The 22,461-nt window shown below is 37.2% G+C and overlaps 1 protein-coding gene across 3 annotated transcripts in view; it reads left to right on the forward strand.

Annotated features, from left to right (window-relative positions):
* LOC129439003 (uncharacterized) overlaps positions 1-22,461 on the forward strand; it is an 83,688-nt gene that overhangs the window by 21,615 nt on the left and 39,612 nt on the right. Inside the window, exons 1-2 of one of the 3 annotated variants that reach the window (XM_073865886.1) lie at positions 738-1,219; positions 10,602-13,964. The exons of 1 other annotated variant lie outside the window; for it this stretch is intronic. In XM_073865886.1, the coding sequence (XP_073721987.1) occupies positions 904-1,219; positions 10,602-12,010 (1,725 nt within the window). In that variant the 5' untranslated portion in view covers positions 738-903 and the 3' untranslated portion in view covers positions 12,011-13,964. Of the gene's footprint in view, positions 1-737; positions 1,220-10,601; positions 13,965-22,461 lie in introns of those variants that run through there. One more of the 3 variants, XM_073865883.1, reaches the window with a different exon arrangement.

Here is a 22,461-nt window from a genome sequence, read left to right on the forward strand (position 1 = left end):
AAAGCTCCTGACTATAAAATGTAGGTGCAGCAAATTTCTTATTGTAGGCTGCAGTGTTGGGGAAAGTTACTTTTAAAAGTAATGCATTACAATATTAAGTTACTCCCAAAAAAAGTAACTAATTGCATTACTTAGTTACTTTTCATGGAAAGTAATGCTTACGTTACTTTTAGTTACTTTTGCGTTACTTTTTCTTGGCCAAAGCTTGATCTCTTTCAGGCCTTGCAGGTGTTTTTATGACTGAAAATTTCTGCATTCAGAAATTTCATATTTCATCACAAAAATGTTTAGCTCTGGCCTGACATCTCAGTTTTTGACTCAAAATGTTTCCACACAGGCACAGAGAGTGCATACGTTTAGTTTAATTCAGTACATATTTTTAATCAAATTAATTAAACTAAAAAAGTAACTTGAGTTACTTTTTTGAAAAAGTAACTCAAATATTAATGTGTACATTTAAAAAGTAATGCGTTACTTTACTCGTTACTTCAGAAAAGTAATATTATTACGTAACTCAAGTTACTTGTAATGCGTTACCCCCAACACTGGTAGGCTGTATGACTCATCTATGATTAACGGCTAGTTGTGTAAATTTTACATTTAAAGGCAGGGTATCTGAATTTGAAAAATGCTAACTACTAGCACTGAAACATGATCACGAACCCACCATCCAGTCACACCTAACCTCACTTGTTTTGCTAAATCCATTGTAAAGCAGTGAGCGTCTTCTGTCTCCAGTACAGCAGGAGGCGCTGCAGCTCTTTAGTCCGCAAATAAACTCACTAAAGAAAGAAAGAAAGAGCGCGCGTGTGATGTGTTTGTGTATCCTCGGTGTTTTTCTCTCTTGCGTGTTTCATTGAGTGTAAACAGAGTCTTGTCTCTGTGTATTTAAGTGTTAAGACGATGCAGGACACTACAGTGTGTGACAGTAAACAGAGCTTACAGGAGGATCAAACCTCCACAGAGTCTCTGGATTCTGTCTGTAACGCTGGAGAACAGCAGCAGATCCTGCAGACCAAACTGAAGATGTGTTCAGTCAAACTCATCGACTGCACGAACCTCATGATGAAGATTAAAACTGAACCCACAGAAATCAAAACTGAACCCACAGAAATGAAAACTGAACCCACTGAAATGAATACCGAACCCACAGAAATAAAAACTGAACCCAGAGAAGAGGAAGATCGCACTGAGGAAGATGATGATTTTATTCCATCAGGTATGTCTCCTTATTGTCGTGTTTTTTTTTTTTTTTTACAGTTTTAACTGTCATGTGAGCACCTGTTTTGGGTTTTCAGTCACAAACTAACTAATCAAAAGACCCAAAAATGTACATTTTAAAGGTGTTTAGGCTATATTTAATAGGCTTATTGAGGAACATGCATGTTGGCTTAGTTCACGCCAAAATGAGAATTTTATCATAAATCACTTACGTCTGTGTCGTCCTAAACCCCCAAGTGCTTCGATTCTCTTCAGAACACATTTTTAGATGTTTTTGATGAAAACCGGGAGCCCAGCAAACACAGAACGTTCCCATATGGTATTTGGTTATTTATTTGGGAACCAAAACCTCCCTGCTAAAAATGATAGAAACCATCACAGAAATTCTATTGGATGTATTATTATTATTATTATTATTATTATTATTATTTATTCCAGACACATATGTCTTTATCAAAAAGACATACAAACATACTTATTTACAAACAATACACACAAGAAAGGAGGAAAAAAGACATAAAAAAACATACAGGCTTTTAATATTGTTTAACACACTTATACTGTTTTTCGAATCCCTCAGCCGACACATGAAGCTATACCTCCTTAACACAGCATTTAAGGTGGATTATTTAAGGGGGCGTTCAATCTGTGTCAGGGTTGGGGATTTTTCCTCCCGGCCAGCTTCTCTTGATTGTGGAGTACCTCAGGGTTCAATTCTGGGTCCTATTCTTTTTTCTTTATTTTTGTTGCCTTTAGGCCAAATTTTTAAGAAATATGGTATATTTTATCACCTATATGCCGACGACATTCAGATTTACTTACCGATTGGAGCTGGAGGGCTTGATCCTCCAGCTCCAATCGGTAAGTAAATCTGAATGTCGTCGGCATATAGGTGATAAAATATACCATATTTCTTAAAAATTTGGCCTAAAGGCTATTTCCTTTAGCCGAGGAAATAAAAATAAAAGTCCTCGGAGGGAAAAACCCTTGGGAGATATACATGTATATACACACATATAAACGGATAAGGAGCTTAAGCGGAGATTAAGCGGATATTAAGCGGGTCCTGCCGGTGGTCGTTGGTCAGGCATCAGCTGGGCATCACATTGAAGGACGACCAGTAGATCAGAGGTGTGCCGACTTTCACATCTACCGGAACTGGATCTGTTTGTCCCATTGTCCTCAGGGTCAATGGGACCCAGGGACGAGACAGGGAGAGAAAAACAAAATCATATTAGCGTAGGGGCCGTTCACATGTAATGCAAGTGTCACACAGTGATGTGGTTTAATCAGCTTAGTTTCAGACAGACTAACTATTGAGGCATAATTGTTTTATCCACAGTTGAGGATTTTGCAAATTGGGGGCCCACTGCGACGGTATATATGGTAACTAAGGGTCACCTTCCGATTTTTAAGAGAAAATGAAACCTGTCGACCCGTTTGACTAAGGCCTGTAACCCCACTGTCGTCTTTAATGCAGGTTCAGTGGCAAACGGGTCTATATTGCATACTATTTACAAGATCACGAGAAAACGCCAACATCGCAACCTGACCATACGTGTCAACCCGTTTGACTAAGGCTGGAGGCCCCACTGTCGTCGTTAATGCAGGTTCAGTGGCAAATGGGTCTGTATGGCATACTATTCACAAGACACAAGAAAGCGCCAAAATCGCAACCTGACCATACGTGCCAACCCGTTTGACTAAGGCCGGAAGCCCCACTGTCGTCGTTAATGCAGGTTCAGTGGCAAACGGGTCTGTATGGCATACTATTCGCAATAGAAAGAAAGCGCCAAAATCACAACCCAACCATACGTGCCAACCCGTTTGACTAAGGCTGGAGGCCCCACTGTCGTAGTTAATGCAGGTTCAGTGGCAAACAGGTTTGTATGGCATCCTATTCACAAGACACACGGAAGTTCCAAAATCGCAATCCGACTATAGGTTAAGATAAGGTTTTTATTTATTTATTTGGTTGGTCTGTGTTATGACCGCGAGTGCTTTGTTCCGTACAGATAACTATTTCGAGTTAAGTACTTTTACTAGACAAATTATGCGAATGCTTTGTTGAAGAGAAGAGTTTTAAGTCTAGATTTAAAATTATCGACTGTGTCTGATTCTCGGACATCGGTTGGTAAATCATTCCAGAGCTTAGGGGCTAAGTAGGAAAATGACCTTCCACTTTTAGACACTTTTGATAGTCTAGGGATAATCAAGAGACCAGAATTTTGCGACCGTAGTGTGCGTGATGGATTGTATTCTGATAGTAATTCTCTAAGATATGAAGGTGCTAGGCCATTTAAAGCTTTGTAGGTGATTAGTGATATTTTAAATTGTATGCGATATTTAACTGGTAGCCAGTGTAAAGATGCCAGAATTGGACTTATGTGGTCATACTTTTTAGATCAAGTAAGTACCCTTGCGGAAGCGTTTTGAACTAGCTGAAGCTTGTTTACTTGATTTGCATGGCATCCCCCGAGTAGCGAGTTACAATAGTCTATTCTAGAGGTCATAAAAGCATGGATAAGCTTCTCTGCGTCAGATGTAGACAGTATATGGCGTATTTTCAAGATATTTCTAAGATGGAAGAATGCTGTGCGGCAGACGTTGGCGATATGACTATCGAAGGATAAGTTGCTGTCGAACATCACACCTAAGTTCCTAACCGTGGATAGGGATGGGCGATATGGCCTAAAATCCATATTGCGTTATACATTGCAGCCTCTTGCGATAGCGATATGTATTGCGATAAAATACTTTTTAATAGACACGTTTCAGAACAGGTTATATAGACCCTTACAAAAGCCAAACTGCTAAAAAGGAAGTAAAAGTAAACTGTTATGGCCAGATTAGTCTTGTTACCTCTCTTAGCTGGAACTTTTGCCTGACACACTCTACAGCATATATTGTATATTACCATAATGCCAATTTCGCGCGTGGAGCAGCAGTTAACTTATGTAACTTATGGCTTAAATCCAAAAAATAGATGTTGCATCTGTCTTTTTCACGAGTTCCTCTGTTTCACAGACGCTTTCATCCATGTTTATTCGGCTGCAGCTCGTGGCTCTTAAGTTCGCAGGTAGATTGTGTCATCAACACGCATTATCGCGATAGTGCAATAGATTTTAAATCTCTATCGTATGCCAATTTTCTATCGTTTATATTGCATATCGTTTATATTGCCCATCCCTAACCGTGGAAGATGGCACCACAGTGCAGCCATCTATGTGCAACTTGTAATCTGACATATTATGTTTGTAGCGATTCGGTTCAATGATAAGTATCTCTGTCTTATTGGAGTTCAGCTTAAGAAAGTTATGTGCCATCCAGTCACTAACATCGCTAAGGCAGTCTGTTAGCTTAGAAAACGTGTGTGTTTCGCTGGGATGTGAGGAGATGTAAAGCTGGGTATCATCCGCATAGCAGTGAAAACTTATGTTATGTTTCCTGATAATGTCTCCTAGAGGTAACATGTATAACGAGAACAGGATAGGACCTAAAACCGAACCCTGCGGTACACCGTATTTAACCAGGGAGTGATATGACTCTTCCTCGTTTACATAAACAAAGTGATAGCGATTGGTTAGATATGACCTAAACCAGGCTAGCGCCTGACCACTGATACCAACATAGTTTTCTAGTCTATTGAGTAAGATTGTGTGATCTAAGGATTGAGATTTCACCACGATCGGATGTTAATAGGAGGTCATTTGTAACCTTAAGCAGCGCTGTCTCTGTGCTATGGTGGGGCCTGAATCCTGATTGGAAATTTTCATATGTACTATTATTTGTCAAGAATGTGCGTAACTGGCTTGCCACTACCTTTTCTAATATTTTTGAAAGAAAAGGGAGATTTGAGATTGGTCTAAAGTTATTAAGCTCTCCCTGATCAAGCTGCGGTTTTTTAATCAGCGGTTTAATAACTGCTAGTTTGAAAGCTGTTGGAACGTATCCTATTTCTAGCGATGAATTAAAGATATTTAGAACCGGGGTTGACACTACAGGGAATACCTCTTTAAGCAGTTTTGTGGGAACGGGGTCTAATATACAGGATGATGATTTGGATGATGTAACTAGTCTAGAGAGCTCATCTATTGTAGTAGGTTTAAATGAATCAAGATGTTCGTATGGTAGTCTAGTGTTAAGTGAACTAACGGGTAGAGTGGTGGCTACCTGGGTAGCTACGATGTTTTCCCTTATAGCCGTAATTTTGTTAGAAAAGAAGTTCATGAAGTCGTTACTATTGTGTTGAAGTTTACTATTGTGTTGAAGTTTACTATTGGTTTCTGTTTGTTCTTTATTTCTAGTCAGTTTTGCAACGGTGCTGAAGAGGAAACGAGGGTTATTATGATTCTCATTTATAAGCTTGCTAAGATAGGTAGATCTGGCGGTTTTAATAGCCTGTATGTATTGTTTAACACTCTCTTTCCATGCTGCACGCCATACCTCTAACTTTGTGCTTCTATAATTTCTTTCCATTTTCCTATTTGCCTTTTTGAGTGCTGCGATGTGACGATCATACCATGGAGCTGGCGGTTTTTCTTTGATTCTCTTTTTTCGAATGGGAGCAACGGCATCCAATGTGTTAGAACAGACATTGTTTAGATTTTCTATTACAATATCTAGATCATCACAGTTATCTGCTACATGTTTAATTTGGGACAGGTATGGAAGAGTGCTATATCATTAAGATCTAACGATCTAAAGAGGCAGATGCACATTACATCTGCTACAAAATTTAATCGCAAATCGAATCGCAATCGCAATTCCTGGTAGAAAAGGCGCAATTAGATTTTTTCCCTAAATCGCACAGCCCTAATTTAAAATCCACAAAGGTTTTGGAAGGGATGACATTACTACAATGGGGGCAGTTCATGCATCGGTATAGCCCAGTTGGTCTCTTAAGCCAACTTTCCTTCTTAGGAGGAAGATCGCTATGTACCAACTTATCACGAAGAGTCGGGGACCTTCTGTAAGAAACCAAGGGAGGTTGAGAAAAGACCTGTTGGTCTCAATCCACACACACACACAGCAGACAAAATGAGAATATGATTTAAGACTGGGGTGTTTATTTTATAAATCAACATTCATCTAAAATATACATTAACATTTATATCGTGCAACTGTTGAAGTGATGATCAAATATGCTTGGAAGCATGCTTAACTCTTTCCCGTCAGCGTTTTTTAGTTTAATGCCTTACAGAAAAATTATCATCTTTAAATTAACATAAAATATCAAATGAAAGAACAGTCCATCCGCTTTCCAACAACAACAAAAAAACGTTTCATCCTACCTTCATTTGTTCTCTTATCAGTTATCACCTCTCAAATTTTCAGCTAAAAGCAGAGATAATTCCATTTTTGTGAAGAACTTTTGTAAGAGATCAGATTCAACGCTGTTGTGTCGAGTGGATGCGTCAGTGTTTAAGTTGGGTAAGATTGCCATCTAGTGGATAATAGCGGAAATATCAATAAGACAAAACAACTCAGAGAACGTTTTCTCTTTATTGACGAAATGACTCAACAATATTTATTAAGGATGCTCCGATCGATCGGCCGCCGATTGGTATCGGCCGATAATGGCATTAAATGACTCGATCGGTGCTCGCTAAATCTGCCGATCTCATAAACCGATCTTTCTGTTTACTTTTGTCATCAAAAGGATCCTGAATGCGGCTGCAATTAAAGACATTTTTTACGTAGCACGAGCATTTTTACAACCTGTTGCTCAAGTGCGACGTGCAGATTTGTATGTCTCTCTTTGCCTTTACAGAGATATGCGTATTTTCTATGAGGACGCGCTCCGGTCAACAGCGCGAGGCATCTTCACATCCCCATCAAACAGCGTATACAACACATATCTATCACGGACAATTGCATCCTCATGCCAAAAGTTTCTTATTTGCATGCGTTTTAAAGTTTTGAGCGTTGAAACTTTTATTTTTATCACAGCTGCTTGTCTGCGTTCAGCCGCCGCCCACACACACAGCAGCCTGTCATCAGTGCACGTGAACAGAGCGATCTCTCTCTCACGTCTTAAAGCTGCAGTAACCTAATTCATTTCTCAATAAAATCACTCTCTGCTCTTGACAAAAGAATTTTTATACTCCATACGAATGCGTGTATATTTAAGTAATACAGTAAAGTCTGTGAAGTGTTTTATTTTCAGTACTTTTAGGAGACATAAGCCTTTTTAAAGCCATATTAAATTTCTCTTTGCAGAATAAATATTTGTTGTGCTTATTTATTTGAGTCTCTATTAAAACAATAATATACCTAATTACTGCAAGTAATATAACAAAGGCAACATCCGTGGTATTATTTTATTTAGAAAAAAATGTAACATTTACAGTCATCAAAGAGCTTGCATATCAGCTTTAAAAAAATTCGGAATCGGTATCGGCTGATCACGAAGATTACAAATCAGTGATCGGTATCGGCTGCAAAAATCCTGATCGGAGCATCCCTAATATTTATTGACATTTATCTGGATATCGCCATAATTGTGCAAAGATAGAAACATTAAAATATGATTAAAGACTGTGGTGTTTATTTTCATAAATCAGTACGCAGCAACAGTGGCGCAGTGATACTTGTGATGCGGTTTGAACCGTGGGCTTACCAGGGTATTTTATCACGGCTTGGAACGCGTTTCAACCAATCAGAATGAAGAACCAGAATGAGCCATTGTATAATATGATTTAAGACTGGGGTGTTTATTTTCACAACATTTATCTAATTTAGGATGCAGGGATAAACGGACGTCTGACTAAAGTGAGTGATTCTATTTTCTTTGTAATACTAACTTGGCATTTATGTACACAATAGCATATCTGAGCTGTGTTTTATATGTCTATAATGTGATAGCAACGAGGCCGATAAAACACAGATGTAATTACAGTAAACAAGAGACAAAAAGAAAATTGGTAAAACTAAATAAACATTTAATATGCATACCCTTTTTTAAGTACATGAAAAGACATTTGTACTGCGGATCTGACACCTCACGTTACTGTTTGAATAAGACTTTGCTTCACACGAGACCAGGGTGTTATTGTGTGTAACACAATGTTAAGGGTGTCATGTAGGGCTGTGCCGATAAACAATATCACATCGAATCGCGATAAAATTTAAAACGATAACGGTGATAAGCTCCGGACATTTTTACTCTATATGGATTGATCAGTACTTTTGATTAATGCGTTTCTCGTCATGAATCGCAAACAATGACAAGCGCCTTATTAAAGCACAAGCAGGTTGCATTATGAGGCTGGACACACCAAAACTTTTAAACGCGGCTGAAAACGCCTTGAGGACGGTGAATGTCAGCTGTTTTTCAACCAAGCGCTTTGGTAGCCCTGATACTTCAGCTGTGAGCCGGCTGGTTGTTGTGGTAATGTCCCGCCCCTTCTCCACTGTATTTGGACGGCCTTGTGAGAACTGACATTGACGAGCGGAGTTTTTCACTCAAAGTTTAATATTTTTGAACTCTTGGAGCTCAGCGCTGAAATAACCCGCTAGCTACCATAATTTGAAAAACGCTCAGTTTCCATTGAAATCAATTGAAAACATGCGCCGGCCGCGGGCGTAAAAGCTTTGGTGTGCACGCGAGTGTGTGACTATGCGTTTCCACAATGCGACACGCTTGACATCTGTTTACCAGCGTGTATAGCTCATATATGTTGCTCCTCTGATACGAGGGCTCACGAGAGCAGTCAACACATCTGTGATCACTAAACTATGTGTTCTTTCTAGTTTAAGTGAATATAAACAGCTGTATGTTTATCTTAGCCTATATTGAAACAGTGCAGTCTTAAAGAGTAACCAAACCCTAAACCAATTTTTTTAGTTGAAGATCTGTAAGAATGATGCTTTATTAGTGCTGTTAATTCATTTTAGTAGGTTTTTTGACATTTGTATATAAAGTGTTTCAATACTACAATATATGGTGTAAAAAAGTCTGAGTGCTGCCCTCTTCAGGTTGAACGGTGTCCACTGCAGTTGAATTTTCCTATTGGATGTTGGGTCCAAAAAGTAACTCGTGACATAAGCAGATTCAAGCTCACCACGCCCTTGTTACGATCTCACCACACACTTGGTACGAGCTTAGTTCGTCCCCTATATCTCCATTGGGATCTGCCCACTTTTCTTGCATTTTTCAAATATTGCCAGTGGGTGGAGTCAGCCTCTGACCAGGGGTTTAGTTACGCTTTAAAGCTGTCTTGGGTCTTAAAGTGACAGTAGCCTGCTGCTTTCTGTGTCAGAAATGTCCATTACACACAAAAAAATGAAAACTCCTCACTACTATTAGTATTAACTGAATACATTTCGCAGCTGCACATTTAATTCATACAGTGAGGACTGTGCAGTGTATTATTTGTATTTATTGCTATTGTTAAATCATGTTGACAAACAATTTCATAACTAATATATTTACATCTAATACAGATGCCTGAAAAGTTAAACAAGATGAATATAATAATAGTCTTATGATTAAGTGGAAAAATGAAAGATTTGGTTGCTTGTCAGTAGCATTGTTGTAGTGACAGCCAAAATACATCGGCCTATGTAATACATAATTATCCAAAGATGATGAAATTGTGGACAAAAAAGGTAGCACAAATTCTGTTATATGGAAGTGGTTTGGCTATCTAAAAAAACAGACGAGGAGCAGATTAAAAATGTATTTAATGAACCCTCTTATTTTTGTGGCTTCAGTCATGTTGGCATACTCTTTTAAAGCTGGAAGCATTAGCATCTTATATCGAAATCGTATATCGTTATCGGCCAATATGGATTTTTTCGAGATCACATTTTTGCCATATCGTCCAGCCCTAGTGTCATGATCGATCAAAATTAAGTCACAACTTCAAACTTCGTATAAAAAAAATGGGATTGTCGATGCTGCCACATGCCCATGTCACGTCTGTTCGGCTTCTTCATTCTGATTGGTTAAAACGCATTCTAAGCCGTGATAAAATACCCCGGTAAGCCCACGGTTCAGATCGCATTACATAAGTATCACTGCGCCACTGTTGCTGCGTACTGATTTATGAAACTAAACACCACAGTCTTTAATCATATTTTCATTGTGTCTTTGCTGCATCTGTGTTGCTTGAGAAATGCGCTCTGTTGCAGCCACGCTTGAATCTGAGGAACTACTTTGTTTTGCGGAAGAGTAATATAATAAAACAAAGCAGCTGGATATGTTTACAAATGTTGGTTTATTTGATGTGCAATGACCCAGCTGTAATAATAGGACTGACACCTGTCTTCTGTCTTATGTGTGAATCTAGAAAAAGATACAGAATCTCAATTCTTCATCCTTCTTTGTGTAAATAGAATGAAAAGACAACTTAATTGTTTCATGTTTCTTTCAGGTGTGAAGAGTGATTCATGTCTGGATATAGAAATAACGTCCTCAACATCAAAAGAGCGACTGACAGCACAAACTCTTTCCTGCATCACCTGTGAAAAGACATTCAGCTCACAGAGACTTTTAGAGAGACATGAGAGAAAACACACAGAACAGAAACTCTTCAACAGATCTGAGATCAGCTTTACTACCTTACAAGAGGAGAAACTTCATTCAGAAGACCACAGAGAGAAGAAGAAGAAGAAGAAGCAGTTTCACTGTGAGCAGTGTGGGAGGATTTTTGTCTCTTCCCATAATCTAAATGTTCACATGAGGATACACCGTGATGAAAAGCCTTTCAACTGCACTGAATGTGGAAATTACTTCAGAACCAAACAATATCTTAAAGTTCATCAGAGAGTTCACACTGGAGAAAAACCTTACGAGTGTCCTCACTGTGAGAAGAGATTTAGCCGTAAACGTGGTTTGAACCGACATGTGCGTTCACACACCAATGAGAGACTCTATCAGTGCAGTGAATGTAACAAAACCTTTAGGGATTCCGGCTCTTTAAAAAAACACCAGAATACTCACATCAAAGAGAAACTCCATCAGTGTTCACACTGTGATAAATGTTACTTTCATAAATATCAGCTGATAGTCCATAAGAGAATTCATACAGGTGAAAAACCTTACAAATGCTCTCAGTGTGACATGACATATGCTTATTCAGGTCACTTCAAAGTCCATCAGAGAGTTCACACTGGAGAGAAACCTTACGTCTGCTCTCACTGTGGAAAGAGCTTCTCTAGTTCATCTAAATTCAGAGTTCATCAAAGAGTTCATACTGGAGAGAAACCTTATCACTGTAGTGTCTGTGGGAAGAGTTTTAGTCATCAAACTACATTACTATGTCACAAGAGACTTCATACAGGTGAAAAACCTTTTAAATGCTCTCAGTGTGACATGACATTTGCTTATTCAGGTCACGTCAAAGTCCATCAGAGAGTTCACACTGGAGAGAAACCTTACGTCTGCTCTCACTGTGGAAAGAGTTTCTCTAGTTCATCTCATTTAAGAGATCATCAGAGAGTTCATACTGGAGAGAAACCTTTTCACTGTAGTGTCTGTGGGAAGTGTTTTAGTCATGGGTCTACATTACTAAAGCACATGAGAATTCATACAGGTGAAAAACCTTTCAAATGCTCTCAGTGTGACATGACGTTTGCTCAGTCAAGTTCCTTAAAATACCATCAGAGAGTTCATACTGGAGAGAAACCTCATCGCTGTAGTGTCTGTGGGAAGAGTTTTAGTCAAGGGTCTTCATTCCTAAATCACAAGAGAATTCATACAGGTGAAAAACCTTTCAAGACGTTTGCTCAGTCAAGTCACTTACAAGCCCATCAGAGAGTTCAAATTGGTGAGAAACTTTAAAGCTGAAGGTATACTAGGGGGGGTCTGCATGACGTCATTTTTGTCATTAGGAGAAAATGACCGTACGCGTTCAACAGCGCATGTGTGAGAACATATTGAGACAGAACACCCCACTACAAACAATTAGGGCGCACTCACACTATCCAAACTAAACCGTGCTCGGGCACGTTTGACCCCCCCAAAGCCTGGTTTGTTTGACTAGTGTGATTGTTCTGTTCCGCGGATTGGTTAATGGCGTCGCGCTGTGTTGCAGAGGTGGGCGGACTCGGATCGATAAAAGTACAGTGTGAGTGCGTGCACCTGGGGGAGTATGGAGGGTTGACAATCGCGCTGGGGCATGGTTTGGTTTGGTTTGGATAATGTGAGTGCACCCTTACACAAAGGCAATAGAAAGCATTTGCACACACACTATTGTTTTTTCTGCTTTTTATTTTCACTTATTTCAAGAACAGAAAGCTGTGGAGCATTTTCATCACCTTAATGTTTGACTCCTGGTCTTTGTTTTCTTCTTGTTTCTTCTAAACTTTGTTTGCCATGGTGGATCCTCTACTTTTCTTCACCTATCCTGCATTTTTTCCGTTGCATAGTACCTCACGGTTTGGTGTCAGTTTACTTTTGGAAGCTTTTTCACTGAGTGAAGTACATAGTACCCGATACTTTTTAGGACCACCTCGGTTGGGGTTCCAAGCGACCTGAGCTGAGACCAAACGTGATGTGAAAACACTGTAGATCACTGATTGTTCTGAGAGAATCGTCACTATCAGTGTAATTGCTATAATGTAAAAGATTAGCTTTACCTTAGTGCTAGCTTGCGGTGTCTCGAGCAAACATGATGTCATCTGTGCTCTGCTATAAGTTCCCAAACTCACTTTAGCGATGAAAAACATCTACAGGTTGAGAATCAAGACGGTTACAGTGGTGTCGTGTAGAGAGTAAAACCGGGGGTTTTGCCTTGCGACGTCAGAGTGTGCGCCGCTATCCACTGTGTTTGACGTCAAGATTGTGCGCCACGACTGCTTTGTTGATGATTCTGTGCAATGGCGGACGTATCTTGCTAATAATAACTGTGCCAACAGGGCTTCTAACATGTACAGATAGATGCTCAGTTATCTCACTATATTGCGGAACACGATTTGGGTTATATACCCGCCTGCTGGTGTGGCATGCTCTTGAGTCTAGAGTAGTCTTACGACTGGGTTTTCCGCCCAGCTGGTGCAACTGGCCCTGAGGGTTTAGTTACCCTTTAATAGTAAAATAAGAACAAATAATCAAATGATGAGCAATATCGCATAAATTCAACAGAATAAACACACTAATAAAATAAAAGTGTGCTGTTCAAGTTTTTCAGATTAATCTAACAGTTCTGTATTTTGGAGGTAAGGTGCCAAGCTGGAAAGAGTGTATGTGTCTGGGAGCAAACATACCGTTCATAACTATATACAATAGTGTTAATTCATGTTGTTTTTCATATTTTATTTACACATTTATCATTTTTATCTCTTTTATAAACTATTTTTTATGTGTCAAACTTGTTTAGTTTATATTGTGTGCTGTGTGATTTTACATACTGTTTTCAAAGTTTTAATGTCATGGGACCACATTGTCATAAATTGTTCATTTAAGGTCACTGTTCAGATCATTTAGTAAATGCTTTGTTCATTTTTACAATGATTATGTCTCCTGACTTCTGCTATAGGCCTATTATCTGTGCTGGTAAATTAAAGTTTACATAATTATCTAGTATTTTGTCAAGTCTTTTTATTCTTTCTAGGAAAGTTAAAGGACCTGTTATTGCATTGAGAGCATCTTGACCAGATACACAGTGTGATATGTTAGCACAATAGAAACTAACTGCAAGAGCTTGTAGAGGGATAAAGACTGCTGAGAGGAACACCACTATTTGAGTATATGCTGCATACTTGACAAGTTTGTCACACTTTCACTACACAGATACCATAAATTGTATAACAGGTTTCTTTTACTTTATTAATAGTATTTTAATGACAATCACAGTTGAATGTAATGTTGTAATAAAAACGGAAAAATTTCTTTTTAGGTATCTATACAGGTGAAAATAAAGGCTTTAAACTTCAACTGCAGTTTTAATTTGCACATTCAAGAGAGAATAATTTTAAATATTATTTTAAGTTCCTTTAAAAAATGTGTTTATTTTACGGGAGAAAAGGAAACTGTAGAATTCATAATCTTACAACAGAAGTTATATGATAAAAATAGAAAATAACAACCTACCAGGGATGATTTGGATGACCAGGGTTTTGCTACTGTATTTTTATATAAACATATAGCAATCAAAACTGGGGCCCGTTTCAGAAAGGTGGTTAAGTGAAAACTCTGAGTTTGTTAACCCTGAAATAAGGGAAACTCTGAGTTTTCCGTTTCAAAAAGGGAGGTAGGTTAAACCTGAGACAGCGGGGTAAGTCAAGCCTGTTTCAGAAGGAGAGGTAACTACTCAGAGTCTGTTTCCGGAGTAACATACTCTCTGAACCTAACCTGGTCGGGAGCAGGTTTTATCCTGTAAACTCTGAGTTTCTTGTGGTCTCCTCTCCTTTTTTAAAGGAGTAGCGGTGTTTAATCTTGTTAGTTGCTTTAGTACATTCAATCATTGCGCACATTTTTATTATGTACACTGTAAAATATTTTTAGCTGTTTTTAAGTTATAATTAAATTGCCAGTGCAAACCATTTTAACTTACGACTTTATATTTTTATATATTACACTAAACTTTCAACTAAAAAAATTTGTAAATTGAAATGACTTGTAAAGCTAATATGATATACTTAGGTGCATAGATCGTCTCAGTGACTAAAATGTCATGTACTTTTATAGAGAATCTTGTAGATGATGATGTTGCATTCATTTGTAGAAAGTTACATTTATGTCCCGAGAGGATATTGAGACCCCGAGTGGTTTTTTGTCATATGCACTTACATTTATGTGAGCGAAATTATTATTTTTTGCAGTCATTTTAGATATATAAATATCCTAGACTAATATCACTTTTTGTGGTGCTCTTACATCTATACAGTTCCCTTGACATTTCTTATGCATCTACTCGTCATTACCGCTGGTCTAGTGGGTAGTGCTTTGTGTAATAGTTGGTCAGACGTACCATCGGCGATCGGAGTTCGAATCCCGGCTGGGCGAATCTTTGTCTTATTCATGACAAACATTTGTAAAGTTCGTAGCCTTATATGACAAAGTACTATGCTTAATTTTATTTTAGCTAAGCTGCTGTCATCTTTTTGTCCATGGGATTGCATGTGCATGTAAATGAATATAATGTACAGTCCTCAGTTTATTTACTTTGGATATTTTAACTGTGATGAAAAATTAAATGTACGCATTTCCTAGAGTAGCAATTTACAAAAACAACTCTTTTCTTTAAAATATATGCTCGTAGTTGCATTACACTTGCAGTAACACTTTCAGTTTTAGTAGTAAAAATGATTAAGACCTCTTTGTCACGTGCTGTTGCCATGGTAAATCAACCTACTCAGAGTCGATTGAACTAACTCAAATGAGCTTTTCTGTAACCGAAAACTCAGAGTTTACTATCTCAGAGTAAATCAACTCAGAGTTCAAGTTTAAACTCAGAGTTGGTTGAACCTCCTTATTGAAACGGGCCCCAGCTTTACTGCATGTTTATTTTTCATAAGGGAGGATAAGTAAACTTGATTATGAATTTAGGTCATATATATAAAGCTCCTGACTATAAAATGTAGGTGCAGCAAATTTCTTATCGTAGGCTGTATGACTCATCTATGATTAACGGCTAGTTGTGTAAATTTTACATTTAAAGGCAGGGTACCTAATTTTTAAAAAATGCTCACGAACCCACCATCCAAAGTCTACGGAGCCCGTAAGGGGACACTTTGGTGAATATTTTTAGACCACACTATTGCGTTCCCACGCAATACTTTTGCGTTCCCACGCAATACTTTTGCGTTCCCTCGCAATACTTTTTGCGTTCCCTCGCAATACTTTTGCGTTCCCTCGCAATACTTTTTGCGTTCCCTCGCAAAACTTTTGCGTTCCCCCGAGAAACCTTTTGCGTTCGCTTGCAAAAAGAGACTGTTTTCGCGAGAAAGCACCGCGCTTCACAGCGTCACCTGAGGCAGTTCATTAGGCATTGGCATCATTGATGCCCACTGTTTGAAGATATGATATATAACTACTGTTATTAAAGAATTATACAGTATTTCTTTGTGTTTAAGTCCAAGTTCAAATGAACAGTGGCATGTAAGACTAGTCTTGCATATTTAATTCACTCCAAAATGGTCTAGTATTGTCACTTAACTTATGCTGCTTTTGACTTCTCAGCATAAAGATCATTATTAAATTAATATTAAATATTATTTCAAATTTAGAAATAGGCTACCCCATGCCATCTAATAAAGAAGTGGGTACTCCGTGCGTGCCGTGTACCCAGCACTACACCATATGGCATCATTGATGTCCGCTGTTAGTAGATATATAACTACTGTTATTAAATAATTAGGGCCCGAGCACCGAGGAGCAGGCCAGAATGGCCTGCACCGTAGGTGCAAAGCCCTATTGTTTTTGCTCAGATTCTTCTGCTTTTTCTTCTCCGAAATGAATCGCATTTTTGAGGGCCTAAACATGCTCGAAAACTCATGAAACTTTGCACAGGCGTCAGAATTGACGAAAATTTACATGTGGTATAGGCGTCAGAAGTGGGCGTGTAGAAATGGCTCGATAGCGCCACCTGCAAAATTTCAAAAGAACAACCCTCCCGCTACGAAAAACGTACAGATACGAAATTTGGTAGGATCATCTATCACCCCAAGACCTACAAAAAAGTCCCTTGGAACCAGGCTCTAAAACCCACAGGAAGTCGGCCATTTTTAATTTTCGCTGTGATTTCTGTGCAAATTTTGCCATTTCCAGGCTTCGTACTTTAACAAACTCCTCCTAGAGATTTTATCCGATCATCATCATATTTGGTCAGTATCATCTAAAGGCCTTTGCGATGTTAAATTGTGGAGCTTTTGACTTTTCGTTGGAGGGCGTGTCCGTGGCGGCCTGGCAAAGTGTGATGTTTTGCAATGAAACATGAAGTTGTTGTAATTCCGACATACATTGTCCGATCTGCCCCCGACTTCCCACATTTGATAAGGGTCCTGGCCTGAACACATCAACATGGCATAATTCAGTAACAGTCATAGCGCCACCTAGAGGCAGCAGGAAATACCATGTTTTGCGCTGTGACTTACTGCTCTTAGATATTTAACCATATCAACATCATATTTCACCAGTGTAATCTCAAGACCTTGTGTGATGATAAAAAGCAACGACCTTGACTTTTCATTAAAGGGCGTGTCCGTGGCGGCCTCGCAAAGTATCGCTAAATGAATCGCATTTTGACAGGCTAAACAAGCTCAAAAAGTCATAAAACGTTGCACACACGTCAGAAGTGGTGAAAATTTACATGTGGCATAGGCGCCAGAAGTGGGTGTGTAGAAATGGCTCAATAGCGCCACATGCAAAATTTCAAGAAAACAGCCCTGCCGCTGTGAAAAACCTACAGATACAATATTTGGTAGGGTCATCTATCACCCCAAGACCTACAAAAAAGTCTCTTGGAGCGAAGCTCTAAACCCCACAGGAAATCGGCCATTTTGAATTTTTGCTGTGATTTCTGTGCAAATTTTGTCATTTCCAGGCTTCGTACTTTAACGAACTCCTCATAGAGATTTAATCCGATCATCATCATATTTGGTCAGTATCATCTAAAGGCCTTTGCAATGCTAAATTGCGGAGCTTTTGACTTTTCGTTGGAGGGTGTGTCCGTGGCGGCCTGACAAATTCGGCATTTTCGCCATGAAACAGGAAGTTGTTATAACTAAGGCATACGATGTCAAATCTGCCCCACACTTCACATGTTTGATAAGAGTCTTGGCCTGAACACATTTCAATGCCAGTATTCAGCTTCAGTCATAGCGCCACCTAGAGATAGCAGGAAATGCCTTGTTTTACGCTGTGATTTACTGTTCTCAGAGATTTAATCAAATCATTATCATAGCTGGTGAGACTGATCTGAAGCCCTTTGCGATGATAAATTGCGAAGATCTTGACTTTTCGTTGAAGGGCGTGTCCGTGGCGGCCTCGCAAAGAGTGATGTTTTGACATGAAACAGGAAGCTGTTGTAATTCAGGCATACATTGTTCGATCTGCCCCAGACTTCACACGTTTGTTAAGGGTCCCGGGCTGAACACGTCAATATAACAATAATCAGGTACAGTCATAGCGCCACCTACTGCAAACAGGCATTGTGGCACATCAATTTTCCTTTGAATATCCACCTATATTTACCCACTTTAATTCATATCCCCCTGGTTCACTGCTTTTCTAATGCCATAGGGTAGCGGTGCACATGCGTGCGAGGGCCCTTCCATCGCTGCTTGCAGCTTTAATTATATTGTATTTCTTTGTATTTAAGTCCAAGTTCAAAATAAACTCTATAAACCTCTCCATTCTGAAATGGTTTATACATTCACAATGGAGCGGTTTATAGAGTTTTATTTTGAACTTGGACATAAATACAAAAAATACAATATAATTATTTAATAACAAAGTTATATATCTACTAACAGCGGACATCAAGGATGCCATATGGCCCGGCGTTGCATTGCCCCCTCAGATCTGATTTGTGCATTTTTGTATTCATGGTTAAAATGTTCAACCTTTTAATTTAAATAATAATTTAACCCTATCCCCATATGGGAATTAAAAATGTTCAGTGACATTACTGTCAGATTCAAACGTCTTTCGCGCTGAGCCAGACGGACGAGCTCAGCGCTATCATATAGCAACTATGCAGTGTTTTCAACCTCATCATGTTTACTTTAGATATCAGACATTTAAGCACTGGTAAAACAATAGCCTACATTTAGTTTGTAAAATACACACTGATGTCTGTGGAAGCAGCAATACAAATCTATTCAAATAAGATAGTAATTTCCAAATAATAAATAAATATTATTTTCAAATAATAATAATTTGACGACGTATGTTATTCATATCAGACAAACACAGTGGAAGTATAAAGTTTACTTTATTGTTATAAAGGTTATAATGATACATGTTTGAAAGACGGGGTTGCGCACCTCCCTTGCGAAAAATAAGTGTGCTTAAATGTACTTTTATAAAGTGTACTTATTACATAAATATAATAAACTTTAAGACACTTAAGTGTGAATTAAATACAATATTTTCGGCGCACTGAATGCACATTAAATGTAATTAATTTCAAATATATTAAGTTGAAATAAAATGTAATAAGGTGCCTATAGGCCCGGCTGCAGGATGAAATGACTGAGGGGGCATTTGAAATTGTTGGGGGCTTAACTTATACCATCAATGAATAATACACATTGAGATCTCGCTTTGGAATGACATATTTTTTAAATGAAGCGCTCCATAAAACACTCCATATGCAACTGCAAGTGCACAGGTAACCAGAAACTCACTAGCAAAATTTAAACAGCGTAATAATCCATATTGTAGACGAAAGTATTCAACGGCAATGGCAATATCCTCACAACATTATTATTGATCAAAACGTTGACAAAAATTATTTTCAAAGGAACTGTATTTTTACACTGTAAAAAAAATCCGTAGAAATGTCAATGTTATTGCAGCTGGGTTGCCGGTAATTTACCGTAGATTTACATTTATGTTATTTATGGCAAGAGTTTGTTCAAAGTTAAATAAATTTTAAATATTAACAAGTCTTTATCTTTACAGAATAAAACTATACAATAACAGCCTCATGCAAAGCATTCTGGGATTCAGAAATCATCATCAACCTTTTTCAGTTTTTTGCTTCAGATTTTGTTTCCCAGAATGTTTTGCTTGATGCTGTTTTTTAGTTTTACTCTTTAAAAACAAAGACTTGTAAATGTTTAATGTTCATTTAACTTTGAACAAACTCTTGCCAGTAAATAACATAAATGTAAATCTACGGTAAATTACCGGCAACCCAGCTGCAATTTCTACGGATTTTTTTTACAGTTTTTCAAAGATGCACACATTATTCCGCATATGATTTGAATAATAGACGAGAGTATTCATATAACGGCAATGAACGTCTCATATGGCAATAAATATATAACTTAACACAACAGCATTATGAAATTAATAAACGGATAAGGAAGCTTGACATGTAAATTGTATTATTATTACCTTAAACACAGTAATATTACTGAAATAAACTCGTAAATGCGCAAAACACGTTAACCGCATTTACAAGTCTAAGCAATAAAAGTGGAAAAGACATTGTTATATCTTAAAACTTATGACAAAAATTATATTTAAAGGAAATGTATTCTTACAGTTATTTAAAGATGCACAAATAATTCCATATATTATTTCCTGTTTAAGAGCACGTTCGTCGGCCTCGCTCTGTTATGTAATAGCTGCTTGACAGCACTTGTGAAAAATTAGCGTAAGTGTATTGAAAGCGTACTTTTTGTGTGCTTAAAATAATAAGAGTATACTTTTTGAAAAGTGCACTTGCTGATAATATAATATAATTAAAATTAAAGACCACTTAATGTACTTAAATGGAATTTAATGACACTATTTATTAACACACTTAAGTGCACTTTTTACAGTGATAATATGTATTTAAGTTTAACTTAAAGAAAGTACACTTTAATGACAATATTTCTAAACACATTTAATAAATGATCATTAGACTGAAGTGACCTACCAAAGGATTTGTTAATTTAAAGTTCATGCAGTTTTTTTGTTGTCTGTTAAAATGTTAAAAAATAATAACTTTGAGTTTGTTTGTTTTTTCTAAGGGATGCAATTATTCAATATTGATACTTGTTTGATTCTAATTTTACAATATTAAACTTTTTTTGTATTTGTTTGGACATATACAACTCATTATTCATTTATTAAATACTTTTGCAAAACAAAAAATTCGATTCATAATTATTTGACTACCAAACTGTTTTATTGTCAGTGTAAGCATTGTGGTTTTTGTTTGTTTGTAATGCATTAAACTGAAATGAATACATATTTAATTAACTAGATTTGTTTTTCAGTATTTTGAGAAGTACATACAAGTAGTTAAAAGTACATACTGTAGAAAGATGCATTGAAATCGCGTTACTGCACTGAAATCACAGTTCAACTGATTGAATTTAATTTAATATTTTTGAATTTATTTGGCAAATTTGTATTTGAAACATTACATTTAATTAATAATTAAATGTACTGTTAATATACTTTAACTTATTTTTAATTTCACATTAATTGCTTGACAGCAGATTGAACAGTGCACTTTAACTATATTTTAAAACCACTAGAAGCAATTATGAAAGTAAATATAAAGTTGTATTAAAGACCCACATAAGTTGTTGCAAAAAAGCACTCTTAATGGCAACTTATTGGTTTTATTTTCAACTTAATATGTGATACATTTGAAATTAATTACACTTAATGTTTATTCATTTCGCTGAAAACATTGGATTTAATCCACACTTAAGTTTATTGTTAACCGACATTAAAGTGTATTTTAAGTCACATTAATTTCATGTCATTATATTGTGTAGTGCACTTTAGGTAGGCTGTATTGTAAAAACACTAGAAGCAATTATGAAAGTAGATATAAAGTTGTAATAAAGTACCAATTAAGTTAACTCTTAATGGCAACTTATTACATTTTATTTCAACTTAATATATGATATATTTGAAATTAATTACATTTAATGTGCATTAAGTGCGCCGAAAAGATTGCATTTAATTCACACTTAACTGTATTAAAGTATATTATATTTATGTAATAAGTACACCTTATAAAAGTACATAAGCACGCTTATTTTTCGCAAGGGAGGAGCGCATCCCCGTCTTTTCATTATAACCTTTATAACGATAAAGTAAACTTTATACTTCCACTGTGTTTGTATGAGCCGGGTTTCCCAAAAGCATCGTAAGGCTAAGTAGATCGTAAAAACGATCGTACGAATCATCTTAGAATTACGGGCTGTTTCCCAAAAGCTTCGTAACTTAAGTTGCACTTGAAAATCATCGTAGATCTACGAGTGGTCTGGAGTAATCGTTCATTCATAAGTGTATCGTAAGACAACAGAGTTACAAGGTCACCTACAGGACAACCAGCAAATTGCACTCCTGCAATGACGATAATGTAATGTTTTAAAATAAATATTTATTTATTTAATGGGTTCTTTGTTTATTTTATATTAAATATATAATTTAATATATTTAAAATTCAAATGAGAAATCAAATTTAAATGACTAAACATAAATTAATAAAGAAGGAAAACGTATTTTGTACAATTTGGGAAAAAGTTTTTTGTATTTTGGTAAAAGTTGGTATAGCAAATTGATAAATGGTTGATACCGATTGCTGCTATAATTCATCTAAACATTGTTTT

The sequence above is a fragment of the Misgurnus anguillicaudatus genome, unplaced genomic scaffold (assembly GCF_027580225.2).
Source record: "Misgurnus anguillicaudatus unplaced genomic scaffold, ASM2758022v2 HiC_scaffold_33, whole genome shotgun sequence".
NCBI classification, from domain to species: Eukaryota; Metazoa; Chordata; class Actinopteri; order Cypriniformes; family Cobitidae; genus Misgurnus; species Misgurnus anguillicaudatus.